The sequence below is a fragment of the Eriocheir sinensis genome, chromosome 36, assembly GCF_024679095.1.
Source record: "Eriocheir sinensis breed Jianghai 21 chromosome 36, ASM2467909v1, whole genome shotgun sequence".
NCBI lineage: Eukaryota > Metazoa > Arthropoda > Malacostraca > Decapoda > Varunidae > Eriocheir > Eriocheir sinensis.
In genome coordinates this window covers 14,565,153-14,584,899 of record NC_066544.1, presented here as the reverse complement: position 1 = coordinate 14,584,899, position 19,747 = coordinate 14,565,153, and the positions used below count along the sequence as shown (strand labels likewise).

At 43.8% G+C, this 19,747-nt stretch overlaps 1 protein-coding gene across 1 annotated transcript in view; it reads right to left on the bottom strand.

The window, feature by feature from the left end:
- Positions 1–1,507: 1,507 nt before the first annotated feature.
- Positions 1,508–19,747, bottom strand: part of LOC127007882 (carotenoid-cleaving dioxygenase, mitochondrial-like) — a 51,670-nt gene continuing 33,430 nt past the window's right edge. Inside the window, exons 4-9 of the mRNA XM_050879327.1 lie at positions 17,614–17,730; positions 8,240–8,393; positions 7,233–7,441; positions 6,449–6,709; positions 5,609–5,824; positions 1,508–4,087 (exon numbers count right to left, since the gene is read on the bottom strand). Coding sequence (XP_050735284.1) covers positions 3,818–4,087; positions 5,609–5,824; positions 6,449–6,709; positions 7,233–7,441; positions 8,240–8,393; positions 17,614–17,730 — 1,227 coding nt within the window. The 3' untranslated portion in view covers positions 1,508–3,817. The remainder of the gene's footprint in view (positions 4,088–5,608; positions 5,825–6,448; positions 6,710–7,232; positions 7,442–8,239; positions 8,394–17,613; positions 17,731–19,747) is intronic.

Below are 19,747 nucleotides of genomic sequence, written 5' to 3'. Positions count from 1 at the left end.
GACTGAGGGAAATTATTGCAGCATCGCCTTCTCTCTCTCTCTCTCTCTCTCTCTCTCTCTCTCTCTCTCTCTCTCTCTCTCTCTCTTTGTTTCTTTGTTTCTTTTTTCCTTCCTTCCTATCTTCCTCTCTCTCTCTCTCTCTCTCTCTCTCTCTCTCTCTCTCTCTCTCTCTCTCTCGATTTGTCCTTTTTTTTCTCCATCCCTCTTCATCTCTTCTCCATTAACTCTTCTCTCTTCTTCTCTCCTCTTCTCCGTTTCCTCTCACCGAAAGCAGGAAGAGGAGGAGGAACATGAATAAGAAGAACGAATAGAAAGCCGAGAGAGAACAAGAAGAACAAGGACAAAAGTAGAACACGAGGGAGAACAATAACAAAGAAGAACAAGAAGAAAATTAATAAAAAAGAGGAAGAACAAGAAAATAAGAAGAGAAAACTAGAAGAACAAAGGGTAGAAGAACAACAGGAAGAACAGAACAAGAACAAGAATAACAAAAAGTAGAACAAGAAGAGAGAGAATAACAAGAAGAGCGAAGAGAAGAACAAGAACAAGAATTACACGAACAAAAACGAAGAACAAGACATGAGAGAATACCAGGAACAAAAACAATAAAAAAAGATAAACTTCAAACATAGGAGAGGAAGAAAGAAAGGGAAGAAAGAAGGAAAGAGAGGAAAAGGAAAGAAGAAACGAAAAATTACTACCACCACAGAGCAGACGTAATGGAAACTCCTACAACTACTAGCCTACTACCACTTCGGTGCTTTCTCCTTCTCGGCTTCCCTCTCTCTCTCTCTCTCTCTCTCTCTCTCTCTCTGTGTGTGGAAATATTCGAAGCCCGTCACAAAAGACATTCCCGGACAAAGGCATTCAGGCATTCACAAACCCCGCCGACAGAGTATTGAGCAAAGGGATGAAGTTTTGTTCCTGCTATTCAAAACTTGAGAAACTGTGATGATGGTGGTGAGGGAGAGGATGGTGGCGAGGTGGTGATGATCTATATTGTTGTTGTTGTTGTGTTGTTGTTGTTGTTGGTGGTGGTGATGAGGAAGAGGATGGTGATAGTGGTGGTGAGATGATCCGTGGTGTTGTTGTTGGTGGTGGTGATGGTGGTGGTGGTGGTGGCAAGGTTGTTATTTTTATTGTTTTTGTTCTTGATATTTTCTCTGGTTCTTGTTCTCCTTTTCTTGTTTGTATTCCTGTTATTCTCTCTTTTCTAGTTTCCTTGTTCTCCTTTTCGTGTTTTTCCTTTCCGTGTTTTTAATGTTCCTCTTGTTCTTGCTCTTCTTCCTCTTAATTCTTGTTCATCCTCTTTTTTTTAGTCATTTTCTTGTTTGTTCTTACTCTTCTTCCTCTTAATTCTTGTTCATCCTCTTTTTTGTCATTTTCTTTTAGTTCTTTGTTCTTGTTCTCTATTGTTCTTGTTCTTCCTCGTCCCCCCGTTTTCTGTGATGACAATGAAAATAAAAACACCACCTAAAAGCTAACAGCAGGGGTAAAGAAACAAAGATTTTAAAGAATTGAGTATATTGTAGCTTTTTATGTCCAGATCACCGTTGGCTCCCCTCCCCACAGGCCGCCCCGACGCCCTGAGGCCCCGGTGGGTGTGCCCGGCTGGAGGGGGCCTGCTAATGCCCTTCCAGCGCCCCGCCACGCCCGCACGCCCAGATGGTATGTGGGTGTGTGGGCGTGGGGGGGCGCGGCACGTCGGAACACTCGCCCCGCCCCGCCGAGACTCGCACGCGGCGGGGCGGGGCGCGGCGGGGCGGGTGTTCCAACGCGTCACACCTAAAGGCTCGTCACAACTTTTACATCATATACAAAATACAGCATTAAAAAAATATTTAAATACAACGAAGAGACAGATACTGAAGAGAATGTATAAATAATAGAATAAAAAGAGAGATAAGCAAAACCTTCACCAGATGTTGGGTGCGCGGTGCTGGCCCCAGCCATCGCCGGGCAGGTGGCGATCAGACTGGCCGGGCTGACTGAAGCCACACACACGCACTAATGCCACTGGCCGGGCAGCGCGACGGCGGCCCTCACCTGCAATGCCCTCACGTCGCGGCGCCGCCCACTCGCCTACCCTCCACGATCTGCTGAAGGCGAAGGAAGCTGCGGGCGGGAGCAGCGGCGCCGCGCCCCCGGGAAGGCGTGAACGAGGCCGTTAGGACGAGTAGCGGGCACCTCACGTCTTGACCACAGCACGCCGACACGCAATGGTTCTCAGGCTAATATTAGACAAAAGGAGATGTCTAGAAAGATTTGGACTGCCTAGAAAGCATTGAACAGATAAGACACTAAAAATTTACATACATTTTTACTACTTTCTAGGGCTAGTAATGATTCTATGTACAAGTATTATATAGTTACAATACTTTCCGAATGAAGAGACTAATTTTGTGGGTTGAACCATTGTGTGTCGGCGTGAGGAGAACCCAAGATGCAAAGTGCCGGGCAGAGGCGTCCACACGGGCCTCGGTGGTGGGCGTCTCCACACTGAGCCGCGTCACCACACACCGCCTCCACCAAGGGGCTCCACGCACAAGATTATATTCATGTCCAGTAATGTTTTTATTCACACTTCCATTTCCGCGTCACTCATCCTAGGACACTTAATTAAGGAAGTTCTAGAGTTCTCCCGCAGTTTCTCCGTCAGTTCCACGCGAAAAAGGTCGATTTCCATGCATTCACCGATCTTGATTCATAAGCGATTTTCTGGTGAAGGTGGACGGTCCCTGTAAGGCTCTCCAGGCACCCAGGCGTCCGTGTCCCCTTGTCTGGCCAGCGGGTGGGGAGAAGGAAGGGGGAGGGGGGGCAGAGAAAGGCAGCCATCAGAGCATGAGGGAAGGGAGGGTTGTGGGTAGTGTTGTCATGTTGGGAGATTCTCATAAGGTGTTGAGAGTAAGTCATAATGAGGAGTTGTGAGGTGTGAGACATGGGCAAAGGAAGAGAAGATGGGAGCAAGAATAAGAATGAGGTGTGAGGTATGAGCAATGGGATGAATGTGTGGGAACGGAAATAACAATGAAAAGAGATAAAAATAGAGGTGTAGAAACAAGAACAATAATGAAGATAGTTTAGGAAAGGTGTGTGGCATGAGAACAGGAATAACAACAGGTGTCCACTATCGGAAAAGACCAAGAACAGACTAATTAGAGTTGCGGATGACGGTAAATGGTGAGTGAGAGTGAATGTTCAGGAGGACGAAGGACGGAAACAAAAGGCCAGACAGGAGGACAACACACCCAAGTCATCCTAATACTAAAGGAATCACAGCTTTTAACACCGTCCCAGCACCTGAGGCGGCGGCGACGAGGGCCAGACAGACTAACTTGCCCTTGCGTCCGGCCCTCCCAGCGCTACACGACACACTACTGACTGCCACTATGACGCCAAGCGAAGCACAACCGTTGCGTAGTGTGAGGACTGGCTAGACCTGCCCCTTCTCTGCCTTGATACATGAAGAGAAGTGCAGGAGAGGCCCAGATAGTCCTCCTCAGCCTCCCTAATATGATGTCACACTTGAGGATCAACACAAGCAGCTAAGCGGGTCTTCTTTTTGCCTTTCTTGATAGCGTAACATAATAGATGCCTGAGTGTTCCTCTTCTCCATTCCTAGTGTGGTGTCGCTCTTGAGGATCAGCAGAAGAAGCCAAGCTGGTTCTTTTCTGGGTCCATAGATGACGACACCACCCAGAATTAGCAGGAGAGGCTCGGATGTTCCTCTATTGCCTTCCTAATGTGATGTCGCACTAGAAGACCAGCAGGAGAGGCCAGACTAATCCTCCTCAGCCTCACTAAGTCGCCTCCTCCGTCAGTACTTGTCGGGGATGAAGACACCGTGGATGCCGCAGGGGAGAGGGCCCTCGATATTGGCACGACCCAGTTCCTGCATTGTCTTCGCATCCACCAGCAACAGGAAGTCTGGTGCCCCGTCCTCCACATCGCCGACGGACATGAGCAGCACGCCATCGTCCTCGTCGATAGCGTCAGGGCGGGGAACGAAGGTGGGCTCCGTTGCGTACTGGGTCTCGGTACCGCGCCAGACCCACATGTCGCCAGAGTCCACGTCCATCTTGCAGACCTGAAGAAGGAGGCGACGATGAGGGGAGGAGAAGTAAACCGAGTCATGGAAAGGTGTGTAAGAGTAAATGATAGGTAAGGATAGTCAATAATGGGTAAGGATAGGTAGGGATAGTCAAGGATGGGTAAGGATAGGTAAGGATAGTCAAGGATGGGTGATGCAAGTTAAGATAAAGAAAGGAGATAAAATAAAGGTAAGGTGAGTGAGGGAAAGGTGCATATGAGTGAAGGATAAGTACGGATAGGTAAAGAAAGTTAAGAAAAAATAAGGAGAGAAAATAAAGGTGAGGTGAGTCAAGGAAAGGTGAGTATGGGAGCCACATACCATCAACAGGTGAGGGGCAGGTGTGACATTATCCAAGCCCTTGTTTATGTTATTGCCAGGCCAACACACTAAGAAATATCAAAGTTTCTGAACCCAGTCACATCACATTCAACGTTATGATTTATTTAGTTATTTAGTTTATTTATTCAGGAAAGGAAGCAGCTCAAGGGCAACAACAACAACAAAAAATGTGTTGGAAAAAAAAAAAGCCCGCCAATCACTGCTCCTACAAAAGATAAGTGAGGAGTGGCCAAAATAGAGGTCAATTTCGTCCCACTACTGAAGCAAGTCCCATTCTCATTGTCACAGGGTCTAGAATGCTCCTGTACGACATCACACATTTCCAAGAACAATCCTGCTTGAGAGGAAGGTACTAGCAGGCTCGAGAAGATGTGCTATTTTTTATATTACTGATTTATATTGCAAAGGAAGCAGCTCAAGGGAAAATAATGAATAAACAAGAAAGACTGACACTGTTCCTGCAAATAATTAATGGTGAGAGCAGCCGAAAGAGGTTTAAATTAAATGGAGAAGCTTAAATGATAGGAATAGCTCAAGGACAAAATAAACAATACATAAACAAAAGAGATTAATGCCGCTCCTGTAAATAGTTAATAGTAAGAGTATCAGAAAGAGGTTTAAAATTAAATGGAGAAGCGTTTGACTCTCCCCTCTTGAAAGCGTTTAAATCATAAGAACAACTCAAAGGGAAAATAAACAATAAACAAATAAGATTGATGCTGCTCCTGTAAATAGTTCACAGTAAGAGTAGCCAGAAAAGGTTCAGATGGAGAAGCGTCTTGACTCTCCCCTTTTGAAAGCGCTTAAATGAAAGATACAAGTAAGGTTTGGGGGCACAGCATCACCTTCGTAAAGAAACTAACCAAGTCATTATTTTCTACTTTTCAGGAACTCCGAAAAGAACCGTCATCATCTCATTTGCCTGAAGATTTAGGCAGAAATGAAAAGGCAAATTCTCGAACACTCAAACCCTGAATGACGAAGGCAGCTATACAAAAATGGGCGTCTCATGTTAAAAAATTGATGTGAACAAAAACCTGGAAATCACTGAAAAATGACTTAGGCAATTATTTGATGAGGGTGAGGATATGCTGTAGATACGTGTGAGTTTGGGGATTAGGCGGAAAGAAAATACAGATCCTTCTTTGACATGAGTATAAACACGGCAGGACTTACGGAGTTCTTGAAGTTTCCTTGGTCATAGCCGCCAGTGCCGTACACATATTGGTAGCGTTGGCCGATGAACTGTTTGTTGATGATGGGCATGTCGAAGCCAGGCTCTCCAATGACCTCACCCTCCACGCAGACGCAGACGCCACCTGGGCCCTTCGCCTTCACTGCTGACGCGGAGCACCCGGGCAGACCAGCCAGCTCCTCACCCTCCTTGGCGTTCTGCGGGGAAGGGAATTGTTAGACGCACATACACGCAAAGCTCCTATCATTCTGTTCTGCCTGTAATTCTGTCTTCTTTACAGGGAAAGGTGCATATGAGTGAAGGATAAGTAAAGAAAGTTAGAGGGCTAATTTTTTTCTTTTGAGCAGCTTCCTCTACTGTAACCCACACCACATAAATAGATAAATATATTGATAGCATGTTAACTCCAAATTTGCTATTATACATTGCAAAAGTCAAAGTAATACAATGAAAGAGATACAATATGAAAGTCCTATTTATGTAAAAACTGATTGTGGTCCAGGAATAGATTTTTCTTACACACACACACACACACACACACACACACACACACACACACACACACACATTCAAAGAAGGAAGAACATCAGGGAGGAGAGAGTCAACAATCATCAAGGGTGGGAGAGACTCATAACCTGTCTAACCCCATAAGGGAAAACAGGAACATTAAACAAGGAGGAAAAAAAAAAGGGATAGATACACATTAAATGAAAATGAAAAGGAAAAGGAGACACACACACACACACACACACACACACACACACACACACACACACACACACACACACACACACACACACAAGCGTTCCAGCATGACTCACCTGGAGGTCGCTGTCGCTGATCATAGGCAGGACGAAGCGCTTGAACTTGGCGGGGTCCTCGGTGCTGTACTGGTTCTGGCGTATCTTGTTGAGGTAGAACTTATCGATGACCGACGGCCTCTCGTAGGCGATGACGTCCACCACTAGCTTGTCGTCCACCTCGTAGGCGTTGACGTGGTGGAAGACGAAGAACGTCTCCTTGCTGATGTAGCGAGTCTTGACCACCTCACCCGTTGCCTTGCGGATCACGATGAATTTGACCTGTGGAGGGGAGGTGATTAGGTGACTGATAATTTCGACATTAGCGACAACGAATAAACAAGGATCATGATGAATATGACCAGCGGAGGGAAGGTGATTAGAGGGCCGTTACTCTCGACATGAGGACTCGGTGAAAAAAAACAGATTGCAATGAATTTGACCAGCATAGGAAAGGGGATGAAAAGGCATTACTCTTGACATAAGGACTCCACGAATAAACAAGGATCGCAATGAATTTGGGGAGCTGCCTTGTACTTGCCAACTGGCCTCTTGCAGACTCCTTATTTTCTTATGTTTAATCTCACTTAGATCCCCTCTCTCCCCACTCTCCTACGTCACTCTTCTCCCCATCTTCACCCCTCACCCTACGCTCACTCCACTCCCTACCTTCACCCCTCTCCCCACCTACATCATCCCTCTCACCCCTCTCCCTACCATCACCCCACTCCCCACCTACATCATCCCTCTCACCCCACTCCCCACCTTCACCCCTCTCGTCTCATCTCCCCTCTCCCCCACTCACCTTCTCCTGCGGGTGCCACTCAAAGCAGTCATTGAGGGCACGACTCTTGAGCTGTGATGTGGCCAGCTTGAGTGTGTTGACCAGTAACGGCTGCTCCAGGAACACCAGGTAGTTTTCGCTGACGGAGAAGCTGTGGTAGTAGCCGTAACACGCCTTCCAGCTGGATGAAACTGTGGCCAGGGTGCGCGCGTTGATGAAGGGATCGGAGCCTGAGGAAGGAAGAGGGGGTAAGACCAAGGAATAGGACCAAATGAATAACACCAAGAAAGGAATACAGAATAAGGCCAACAAATCAGACCAAGGGAATAAAACTAAGGTAGTGAGTTAACCTGGTAGCAGCGACGGGCCAAATTTGTGGCTTTACCGTGTAGCAGCGACGGGCCAAATTTTTGCCATGATACAAACCCCCCCAAAAATAGATGATGCATAAACTGATCACAAATGCGTTGATATATATTATGAAATGGTTTGCGTGAGTGATGATTTTTTTCCGATTTTTCTCACTTAGAGGGGCCTTTAAGAAACATGATCCCCGCAGCTACCGGGTTGAGGCGAAGGCGTGAGAGTCTGGTATTAGCATGAAGAGTGGGACAAATGAGACCAGTGGCTGAGCAGAAGGAAGGCTGAGTCTGAAGGAGAACTATAAGACCAGTGATAGCAAATATTGGGCTCATGGGAAAGGAAAGGAAACAAAGAATAAGACCAATATGAGCAGGCTTTTTTTTTTCATTATTTTTTTTATGCCCTTGTACTGCCTCCTCTGCTGTAAAAATAATAATAATAATAATAATAATAATAATAATAATAATAATAATAATAATAATAATAATAATAATAATAATAATACTTGGCTAAATTTAAAGGCATATGTCTAGGTATTCTTGGACAAACTAAGGTGTGAAGCACAATACCTTTTCCACCTCTGACCAATACACCCACACCAACACCCACACCCACACACCCCACCCATTCTCCCCCACCCACACACACCCCTCCCTTACACCCACCTGTCAGATTGTTGTTGGCAGCCGGTGGGACGCGGACCATGTGGTACTTGGGCCCTGACATGAAGGAGCAGCCCAGGTTGTAGGTGGTACCGGTATTGTCCGTAATTGGGTGGGAGGACGCGAAGTGGATGCCCATTAGCTTGTTGAGGTCCACCTGCGGGAAGGGACGGGTGTTTAGACAGGTGTGAACAGGTGTGTGAAGTGGTGCTGATTGATGGGACAGGTGTGAGACGGAAGAGGGGAATGAAGCTAGGAAAGGAAGATAATATAAAGAGAGAAAGGAAGAAAAGGGGAAGGGAATAATGAAAGAAAGGAATGTTTAACAGGTGTGGACAGGTGCTGATTGATGGGACAGGTGTGAGACGGGAGGGGGCAAAAAAGAGCTAGGAAAGGAAGATAATATGAAGAAAGGAAGAAAAAGGGGAAGGGAATAATGATAGAAAGAGATATAGGAGGTTCAGAAGCCCCCAAACACCTAAGACGCCGAGAAAGACAAAACGAAGAAAACGAAACCACGAGAGAAAAGCAGAAACGAGAGAACATAACAAGAGAAAGGAAATAACGTGAAAGGAGGTTCAGAAATTCCCAAACACCTGAGATTATCTAGAGTTGCCAGATTATCGTACTCTGAGCATAGTATTTACCGGTTTCTGACGCCTAACTATTGCCAAGAAACATCAGCGCCTAACTCTTTTAACGATATATATAAATGAGTTTCGTTAGTGGAGCCCAGAAGACAGTTTTTGGGTAGGAAGTCGGGAAATATAAGCGACTGAGTACGACAATCTGGCAGCATTGACCCTCACACTCCATGTCTTCTTCCTCCCTTCGCGGTTGAGTACGATAATCTGGCACCGTTGCTGAGACGCCGAGAAAGAAAACGAAGCAAGCAAAACAAAAGCAAGATGAGGAGAGAGAGGACGAGGGAAACGAACATAAAAGATTATAAAAAGCGGAGGGACAGAGGCGTATAGGGTAATAGATGGCCTTAGAATCATGCATGAGTTCGCGGTGTTGAGGCGGTGGTGATGGTGGTGGTGCCTAGTGACGAATATGGTAATGGAGAGTTGTGTATTCTGGGTGTGCTGCATCGCCTGACCTTGTGCTGATAAAACGTTCGCTTGTTGTTTGTGTTGGGGTTATTTTTATTGTTTTTTTTTATGATTGTTGTTGTTATTCGTGGGGGTGGTGGTGTGGCGTCGAGTTGCATCCCTTTGTCATATTCCATCCCATCCTGAACTGCGCATGAGCGGACTTTGGTATAAAAGGATTTTGTCCATTCCATTCACTGCACCGCTTATTCTTGATCTTATCCTATTCAATTCGTTATTCATTCCTTTCTCCTCTGCTTTTACCGTCTCTCTATTTAATTATCTAGCTATTTCCTTGTCTACTTTGCATTTGTTGTGTATCTACGTCACTCTTCAAGGTACGTCGCTATTCAAGGTACGTCGCTCCTCTGCTTTTACCGTCTCTCTATTTAATTATCGAGCTATTTCCTTGTCTACTTTGCATTTGTTGTGTAGTTACGTCACTCTGCAAGGCACGTCGCTATTTAAGGTATACGTCGCTATTTAAGGTATACGTCCCTATTCAAGGTGTACGTCGCTATTCAAGGTACGTCGCTCCTCTGCTTTTACCGTCTCTCTATTTAATTAGCGAGCTATTTCCTTGTCTACTTTGTATTTGTTGTGTAGTTACGTCACTCTTCAAAGCACGTTGCTATTCAAGGTACGTCATTCTTCAAGGTAGCTACTATGTCGCTCTTCGAGGTACTAACACATCAAGGCCTCAGTGAGTCGTGCCAGGAACGCTGCAGGCATGTGTCCCTGTTGTGTGTTTGTTTGGAGGTGTGTGTGGGGTGTGTGCGTCCCTGGAGTGTGTGTGCCTGGTGTGGTCATATTACAACACAAGGACGGACAGACATTCCCCTGTTGAGTCATGGTGAGTTGGGAAGCCCCGCGCGTGGGTTTGGCTTGCCAATGCGCGGCGATCTTACGGTACTTGCCTCCAGGATTGCCTCAACGCGCTGCCACAGTAGAAATAGGGTGACAAAAGAGCGACCACGGACTATAGGTGAAGGGAGTTAAGTATTCGAGGCTTACAACACTCGCAAAGGTTAATCGCTGCCAGAACTGTATTTATTTTGTGTTGTGTGTTGAATATCTTCCCTCAACGCGCTGCCACAGTAGAAATAGGGTGACAAAAGAGCGACCACGGACTATAGGTGAAGGGAGTTAAGTATTCGAGGCTTACAACACTCGCAAAGGTTAATCGCTGCCAGAACTGTATTTATTTTGTGTTGTGTCTTGAATATCTTCCCTCAACGCGCTGCCACAGTAGAAATAATGTGACAAAAGACCAACCACTTAGTAAAGGTGAAGGAAGTTAAGTATTCGAGGCTCACACCACTCGCAAAGGTTAATTACTGACAGAACTGTATTTCGATAGTGTTTTTCTTTGAGTTGCATCGAGGATATCTTGCCTCTTCACGTTACAGTAGTAGAAAAAAAGGTATATAAGAGGAAACACTAAGAGACGAGGTACAGAAAGTTAAGTGTTCCATGCTCGCAACACTAACAAAGGTCATTCACTGCCAGAACTGTAATTCCTTAGTGTTTTTCTTTGTGTTGCATCGATGGTATCTACCTCTACGAGTTCCCACAGAGGAATAAACTACGTAAAATATTAAACACTGAAGAGATGAGGTACAGAAACCTATAAGTGTTCGAGCCTCACAACACTGTATTTCTCTTGTAGTTTCTTTGTGTTGCATCTGGAATATCCTCCACGCTTTGCAACAGTAAGAAGTGGGGTATTAAGCGATGAAACACTATAAGTTGAGGTAAATTAAAATAGTTCCATGCTTACAGCACTTGGAACAGCTGAGCATCGCCATATCTGTATATCGTTTGTGTGTTTTTCTTGGTGTTGCGTCCAGGATATCCTGCCTCGTCTCTCCGCCCCTCGCCACGGTATAGGAAAAGTAAAGCGCTGGAGGAAGGAAATACCGGCTGGCTCAGGGTAAAGATGAAGGTTGTTCAGGCCTAATTTATTAATGAATGCGACCCCTGCATCGGAAAAGGAAAACGGATTGAGGAAAACATGTGTGAATTATGCGCCTTTGTGTTGGGCCTAAATTATTCGTCTCTACGTGTTAAATGAAGACAAATGAAGAAGAAATGAAGAAAACTAAGAATCGTAGAAAATTAAAACGAAGAAAAATAAAGATGATTCAGAAAAACAAGAAGAAAAATAAGAAAAAAATATACTGAAGGAAAATAAAAAAATGAGAAGAAAATGAAAGAGAGAAAAAAGAAAATTAAGATAAAAAAGGTGATGAAAAAACGTAGAAAGTTAAAACGAAGAAAAATAAAGATGATTCAGAAAAACAAGAGGAAAAATAAGAAAAAAAATATATACTGAAGGGAAATAAAAAATGAGAAGAAAATGAAAGAGAAGAAAGAAAATTAAGATAAAAAAAGGTGATGAAAAAACGTAGAAAAATAAAACGAAGAAAAATAAAGATGATTCAGAAAAACAAGAAGAAAAATAAGAAAAAAATATACTGAACGAAAAGAAAAAAAAATGAGAAGAAAATGAAAGAGAGAAAAAATAAAATTAAGATAAAAAAAGGTGATGAAAAAATGAAGAAAAGTAAATAAAAAGGAAATACTAGAATGACAGAACGAAGAAATAAAAGAGAAATAAAAGGAAATAAAAAAGAAAAAGAAAAAGCAAAAAAAAAAAATTAAAAAAATACTCTGATACTAAATTTTCTTGTTGTTTGTTTTTCTTTTCTTTGTGTTTCTTTCTCGCTCGTTTTCTTTGTGTTGTGTTTAGCAGAGGGGGAAAGGGGGGAGGGGTTGTGTGTGTGAGGGGGGAGGGGGTTACATGTGTCTGTGTGTGTGCGTGTGTGTGTGTGTGTGTGTGTGTGTGTGTGTGTGTGTGTGTGTGTGTGTGTGTGTGTGTGTGTGTGTGTGTGTACGTAGCAAGCGCAACACTTCCTTATATTTAAAACGTGTTACGGAACTCTCAAGGACTCGTACATCCCCCCTCCCCCCCTCTCTCTCTCTCTCTCTCTCTCTCTCTCTCTCTCTCTCTCTCTCTCTCTCTCTCTCTCTCTCTCTCTCTCTCTCTCTCTCTCTATCACTATCACCATACCCTTCACCACTACGCCATCATACCCTTCACCACTACGTCATCACCCCCACTCGCCACCACAAACCCTTCATCTTTTATCACACAACAATCTTCATCACCAATAAAAATCCTCCATCACCAATATGCATCCTTCATTATCACCAACACCACAACATACGTCATCACCTCCACCACCTACGTCATCACCACCACCATCACCACCACTCCCTCACCGCTCCCCTAATAGATGACCTTCACCACCATCACCACCACTACTAAGTCAGGGCATTATTTTCCTTCCTATTCCTTTGCGTTGAAAAAGTTAAGTTTCTGTGTGCGTCTTAGTTGTTTTCCGAGGAGCGAGGAGGAGGAGGCGCGGCGAACAACCTTGAGCCCGTAGCTGTTTATATATTAGAAAAAAAAACAGGTAAAGGTGGTTTGACTGCTCTCCTCCACCCCCTCGTCGTCCTCCTCCTCCCCCTTCTTCTTCTCCTTCTTCTCCTTCTTCTCCTTCTCCTCACGACGTTGCTATGTTTGGGTGAAGTTGAGATGACTGAATTGACGTGAGACTTCAGAAGATAAAAGAAGAACTAGAAAAAGAAGAAGAAAAGGGGAAAGGAAGGAAGAAAGAAACAAAAATAAAGAACAACAAGGAGAAAAAGAAGAAAAGAGAAAGAAAGGAAGAACGATGTAGAAGAGGAACATGAAAAAGAAAAGAAAGGAAGAGGAACAATATATGAAAATTAAGGAAGAAAGATATAGAAAAAAAAAGAAAAAAAAGGAAAAAAGAGTGAAAAGAGAGAAAGAAGTGAGGAGGAGGATGTAGGAGAGGATTAGGAGAGGCAGGTGGACAGCGGAGAGAGGTGAAGGAATAGTAGGAGAGAAGGGAGAAGGGAGAAGGGAGGAGGAGGAGGAGGAAAAGAGCAAGGTTACCTGTTTCTCAGCCTCACAGGTAAACACGAGATAGCTAAACCTTAACCTTCTCCCTCACCTTACCTATTCCTCCCTTCTCCTCCCTTTCCCTTATCAGAACCTCCCTCTCTCTCTCTCCCTGGCCTCCCTCACCCTACCTAACCTCCTTTACCTCCCTAGCATCCCTCCCTTTCCTTATCCTTTTCCACTCCCTTTCCCTCCCATACTTAGCTCATCCCTCTTCCTTCTCCTCCTCCTCCTCCTTTCCCCTTTCTTATCCTCTTTCACTCTCTCCTATCCAGTCTTGACGCCTCCCTTCACCCCCCCTTCTATCCCCTACCTTCTCTTCCCCTTCCCCTCGCTATCCCTTTCTCTACCCTCTCCATCTCCCTCTCCCTCCTCTTCCCTCTTACCCTTCCTCCTTTTCCCCTGCTGCTACTCCTTCCCTCCCTCCTCCTCCTCCTCCTCCTAGTTTTATCCTCTTCCCCACCTTCCCCGCCCTTCTCCCTCCTCCTCCCCTCCCCCCTTCGGCGCCTCACACACGTCCGGGCCCTCGAAGGCTGACCCGCATACCGCCGAGGCTCACTGATTGGCTCAGAGACACGACGCGCTTCTTGTCTTCGTTTTTTCTCTCCCTTTTGTGTCTTTTTGATTGTTTTTATCGTCTTCGTCTTTTAATCGGCATTCGTTTTTGTCTTTTTTTTCCTTTTTTGTATTGGGTTTTTATCGTTTTCTTCTTCGTCTTCTTTTTCTTGTGCATTTTTCTCTTCTTTTTATTTTCTTTCTTGTCTTTTTGTTTATTTTTATCGTCTTCTTCGTCTTTCAATCGTCATTCATTTTTGTCTTTTTTTTCTGTCTTGTGTTGGGTTCTCATTGTCTCCTTCTTCGTCTTTTTCTCATGCAATCTTGTCTTCTTTTTATTTTCTTTCGTATCGTCTTGTTTTCATTCTTGTCTTGTCTTCATTCTTGTCTTTCTTTCTATCTTGTATTGGGTTCTTATCGTCTTCTTCCTCTTCGTCTCCTTATCATTCAGTCTCGTCTTCTTTTTATTTTCTTTCGTATCGTCTTGTTTTCATTCTTGTCTTGTCTTCATTCTTGTCTTTCTTTCTATCTTGTATCGGGTTCTTGTCGTCTCCTTCTTCTTCTTCTTCTCGTGCATTCTCGTCTCTCTTTTGACTTTCTTTCGTATCGCTTTTTCATAGTCATTCATTCTTGTTTTCCTCTTCCCCTTTACTCTCAAGACGGGTGGATGAAGCTTCGTTAAGGGAGAGGCACCACCTACACAACCATGAACAAACTCTTAATTAACGCAGTGTTGCCATTCTTTCATTACCGCGCGAAGGGAGAATTAAGAAGCGGAGCAGCAATACAGACCCCGCTTGAAGCCTCGTGACCAACGTTGCCAGATGGTCATGCTCAGGCTCATGCATTTGCCGATATCCAACCCTCAAACTGTCTCCTTCACCCCTTTAACTGGTTTTATATAGAGGTATCGTTTAAATGGTTAATTATTGTTGTTTCTTGCCAATAGTTAGGCGTCAGAAACCGGTAGAAACCATGATCTGAGTACGATAATCTGGCACTGTTGCTCGTGTCCAATCGCTTTCCCCGCTGATGGATGGCTTCGGGGAGGATAAAGGAAGGTTCTCACACCCTCTCAGTGATTAATGGGCGACGCTTCACGGAGGGATATACACACACACGCACATTCGCAAACACGCCGCTATTCATTGATCCGACGCGATGCAGGTAAAGGTATAGACAGAGAGGTGTTGTGTTTCATCCTCCTTTCTAGTATCTTCCCTTTTTTTTGCAATATAGGAAACAGCTCAAGGGAAAAAGCAACTGGAAACAAAACAAAAAGTCCGCTATGCACTGCTCCGATGAAAGAAAAAAAGAACGAGAGGGAAAAGGAGAGGTCAATTTCGGGAGGAGAGGAGTCTTCATACTCTCCTCTTGAAAGTCGTAGGCAAGAGGAAATACAGACGAAGAAAGGCTGTTACGGATTTTACTAGCGGAAGGGATGAAAGAATAAAGACGCTGGTTAACTCTTGCAGAAGGGATTTGGACAGAATAGGGATGAGCAAGAGTAGAAAGGGGAGTAGACAAGCAGTAAGCAAGTTCAAAAGAGAAGTTAGCATGAAAATATCGATAGCAGAAAGATATGCAACACGGCGGCGGAATTTAAGTGGTAGATAACGTGTTCTTATGTGTATGTGTTCTACCCCTTAGATAGATAGATAGATAGAAAGTTGTTAAGTGTTTTCCACGTGAGAGAAAGAAGATGAATAAGGAAACGAGGAATAAAAGGTGAAAGGAATGAAAGAGGAGGGAAATAAAAGAAGACAGGGAAGGAATAAGGAATAAAGAAAAGAGCGTAAAAAGAGAAAGAGAAAGGAAAGGCAAGGAGAGAGAGAAAGCAAAGGAGTACGAAAAATAGTATGTCCTCTGTGTACCTAGTGAAGAAGGGACGCCATGGACCCTTCAACACCCTTCAACACCTGGACCATCACCATCACCACCATCACCATCACCATCATTATCACCATCATCATCGACACCACCATCATCATCCCCATACCCATTATCATCGCCACCAGCATCACCATCATCCCCATCATCACTATCATATTCATCATAATCCATTTTTCGTTGAGGCAAAAATAATAGGTGAGAAAAGAGGGATAGCCAAGGTAAGGTGATTCAGGTAACTAAGCACAAATGAGACAGGTGTTCAGACCCTCAAAGAAAAGGTGAGAAAAATAAAGGAAGAAAATAAGCGTGAGATATATAATTAACAGCAAGTCCAAAGCAGCAGACAGGTGTTCGAGTGCATAGAGAAGAAGGGAGGAGAAAGAATGAGAAAAGAAAAGAAAGAGAATAAGAAAGAGAAAAGGGGGAGAAACAATGAGAAAAGGGGAGAAAAGGGGGAGAAAGAATGAGAAAAGAAAAGAAAGAGAAAAAGAAAGAGAAGTGGGGAGAAACAATGAGAAAAGGGGAGAAAAGGGGGAGAAAGAATGAGAAAAGAAAAGAAAGAGAAAAAGAAAGAGAAGTGGGGAGAAAAAATGAGAAAAGGGAGAGAAAAGTGGAGAAACAATGAGAAAAGGGAGAGAAAATGGGGGGAAACAATGAGGAAAGGGGAGAAAAGAGGAAAAAACATGAGAAAAGAAAAAAAAGAAAAACAAAAGCAACACGATCAAAACTAAGCACCAACAAAACAAGTATTCAAAGATGAGAAAAAAAAAGATGACAAATGAAAATAGAGGCAACGACAGGTAATCAAGACTAATCACCAATCAGCCAAGGTATGCACAGGTGAGAATGAGAGCGCGGATTTGGGTCTTACGAAACAAAGTGCATTCCAACAGGTAACCCAATCAACACATCAAACAGGTATGCTCAGGTCAGCCGGGGGTCAGGTCACTGGGAACAGGCCGTGCTGCTTCCCGCGGGTCACTGTTACCTGAGATTGGCTTGCAGGTAAACTGAGAGAGGTCTTGCGGCGGATTCTCACACCTCTCCCTGCTGACCTGGCCTACCGCGGCGTGACCTAACCCCGAAAAAAAAACACCACACCTTATATAACCTGCCTGTTACTCACCTTACCCACCTTGACCTAACCAGTGTGAGATAATTTGACCCAGAATGAGTGACCCAGCGTTGTGTAACATTGATTGGTGTGATGCAAGAGTGAAAATGATCCAATATTATGTGACCCAACGTGACCTGGAGCTGTGTTTTGACCCGGTAAGTGGGACCCAAGAAAGAAAAGTATTACCCATTATGACCCAGCATTATGTACCCTGATATGGCCTAATGTAAAACTGAGTGACCTGGAGTGATGCATTGTGACCAAGCAAGAAAATGTGACCCGAAGTGACCCAGAATAAGTGACCCAGCATGGAACAACATGAGTGAAAGTGACCCAGCATTATGTGACATGACTTTATGTAACCCAACGTGACCTAATGTGCACAACAGTGACCCGGTGATTCTTTGTGACCCGGCACGACAGTATGACCCAAAGTGACCTAACCTGACCATATATGACTCAACATAACCAACACAACTCCCTTAACCCAATGTGACCCAGTCTGACCTACAATGTAAACCAATACAATTTGTTTGACCCACCGTGACCTAATGTGCACAACAGTGACCCGGTGATTCTTTGTGACCCGGCACGACAGTATGACCCAAAGTGACCCAACCTGACCATATATGACTCAACATAACCAACACAACTCCCTTAATCTAATGTAACCCAGTCTGACCTACAATGTAAACCAATACAATTCGTTTGACCCAGCGTGACCTACCTTCTCCTTGGTGTCTAGGGTGGCGGGGTCGATCCTCCTGATGTAGCAGGTCTCGGAGGACACGAACACCTGGTCTTGCACGCACACCACGCTGCTGGAGGCGTTGTCGGTGATTTCCTGAAGAGACGAAGGCGGGTTAGGAGATGTGAGGCGAGGGATGGGAAGAGAGATGAGGTAAAGTGATGGAGGAAGGCAAGGGGAGGGGAGGTGAGGGGAGGTGAGGGGAGGGGAGGGGAGGAGAGGGGAAGTGAAGTTAGAAGGAGTAAGGTGAGGTAAAATACTACTGCAAATAATGATGAAAAAAATAGTAAAGACGAAGTTAGTTTAGGTTAAGTGAGATGAGGTGAGGTGAGCTTAGATAAGGTTAGATGAGATGAGGTGAGGTGAGGTGAGGTGAGGTGAGCGTACTACTGCTAATAATGATGGTAAAGAGATTGAGAAAAATAAGATGAAAGACGAAAATGAGAATCAGGAGGTGAAATTGGAGCTAATACTGCCGATAATAATAATAATAATAAGAAGAAGAAGAAGAAGAAGAAGAAGAAGAAGAAGAAAGAGAAGGAAAAGAAGAAGAAAAGGAAGAAAAAGAGGACAAACAAACAAACAAACAGAAACAAAAGCAAGAAAAAGAACAAAAACTATTCACAATATAATATTTACGAAGACCTTATATAATACTGAAAAAAAAAGTCTATCTTGGTTAGGTCACAAGAGGAAAAAAGTTGTCATTCTACCTTAACCGCACGCCCCCCCCCCCCTCACACGCACACGCACACACACACACACACACACACACACGAACTAGCACCTCCACCTTCGCAACCAACCCTTCACCTCCATTCTCCTTACTCCACCACCACCACCTCCACCTCCACCACCACCACCACTACCACCTCCTCCTCGGTCAGGCATAGGCATTGGCACCACCACAAGGTCACCAGGAGGGCCGCTGAGGCATGTGGTTCGTGCAAAAAAAAAAAAAAAAAGAAGAACCTGTTGAAGCCAGTAACCCAACGCGGTGCCTTGGTGGGCGCGAAAGTGGGGTTGTCGTTGTTGTTGTTGTTGTTGTTGTTGCTGTTGTTGCTGGTGGTTGATGGTGGTGGTGGTGATTGATGGTGAGAGAGAGAGAGAGAGAGAGAGAGAGAGAGAGAGAGAGAGAGAGAGAGAGAGAGAGAGAGAGAGAGAGAGAGAGAGAGAGAGAGAACGCATTTACCTAAACACTTACGTTAAAATAAAAGGCGATAACACAACCAAAAAAGAAGAAAGAAAAAAGGAGAAAGAAAATTTAAGCTGCCACAACACACACTAAAAAAGAAAATATAAATAGATAATAAATTGACTTAATAAACAAGTAATTTTTAGCGAGCTTTTTATTTTTTATTTTTAGCGGGCTTTTTATAATTTTAGCGGGCTTTTTATATTTTTAGCGGGCTTTTTTAAATTTTTAGCGGGCTTTTTATATTTTTAGCGGGCTTTTTTTATTTTTAGCGGGCTTTTTATATTTTTAGCGGGCTTTTTTTAATTTTTAGCGGGCTTTTTTTATTTTTAGCGGGCTTATTTTAATTTTTAGCGGCCTTTTTTATTTTTAGCGGGCTTTTTTTATTTTTAGCGGGCTTTTTATATTTTTAGCGGGCTTTTTATATTTTTAGCGGGCTTTTTATATTTTTAGCGGGCTTTTTATATTTTTAGCGGGCTTTTTATATTTTTAGCGGGCTTTTTATATTTTTAGCGGGCTTTTTATATTTTTAGCGGGCTTTTTTAAATTTTTAGCGGGCTTTTTATATTTTTAGCGGGCTTTTTATATTTTTAGCGGGCTTTTTTTTATTTTTAGCGGGCTTATTTTAATTTTTAGCGGGCTTTTTTATTTTTAGCGGGCTTTTTTTTATATTTTTCTTTACGCCCTTGAACTGTCTCCTTAGCTATAAAAAAAAAAAAAGTAAACGCGAAAAGTAACTAAAAAGGGACTCAAGGTGACGAAGAATGAAAGTAAAGGAAGGTTAAAAAAAAAAAAAACAGGAATGGAGTGTTAGTGGAGAGGGCGAGTCACGGTTTGAGATAACAGGATAAAGAGAAACTAAAAAACAACAGCAGCCAAACAAAGCAAAACAAAAAGCTGCCCTAAAACAGAAGAAAA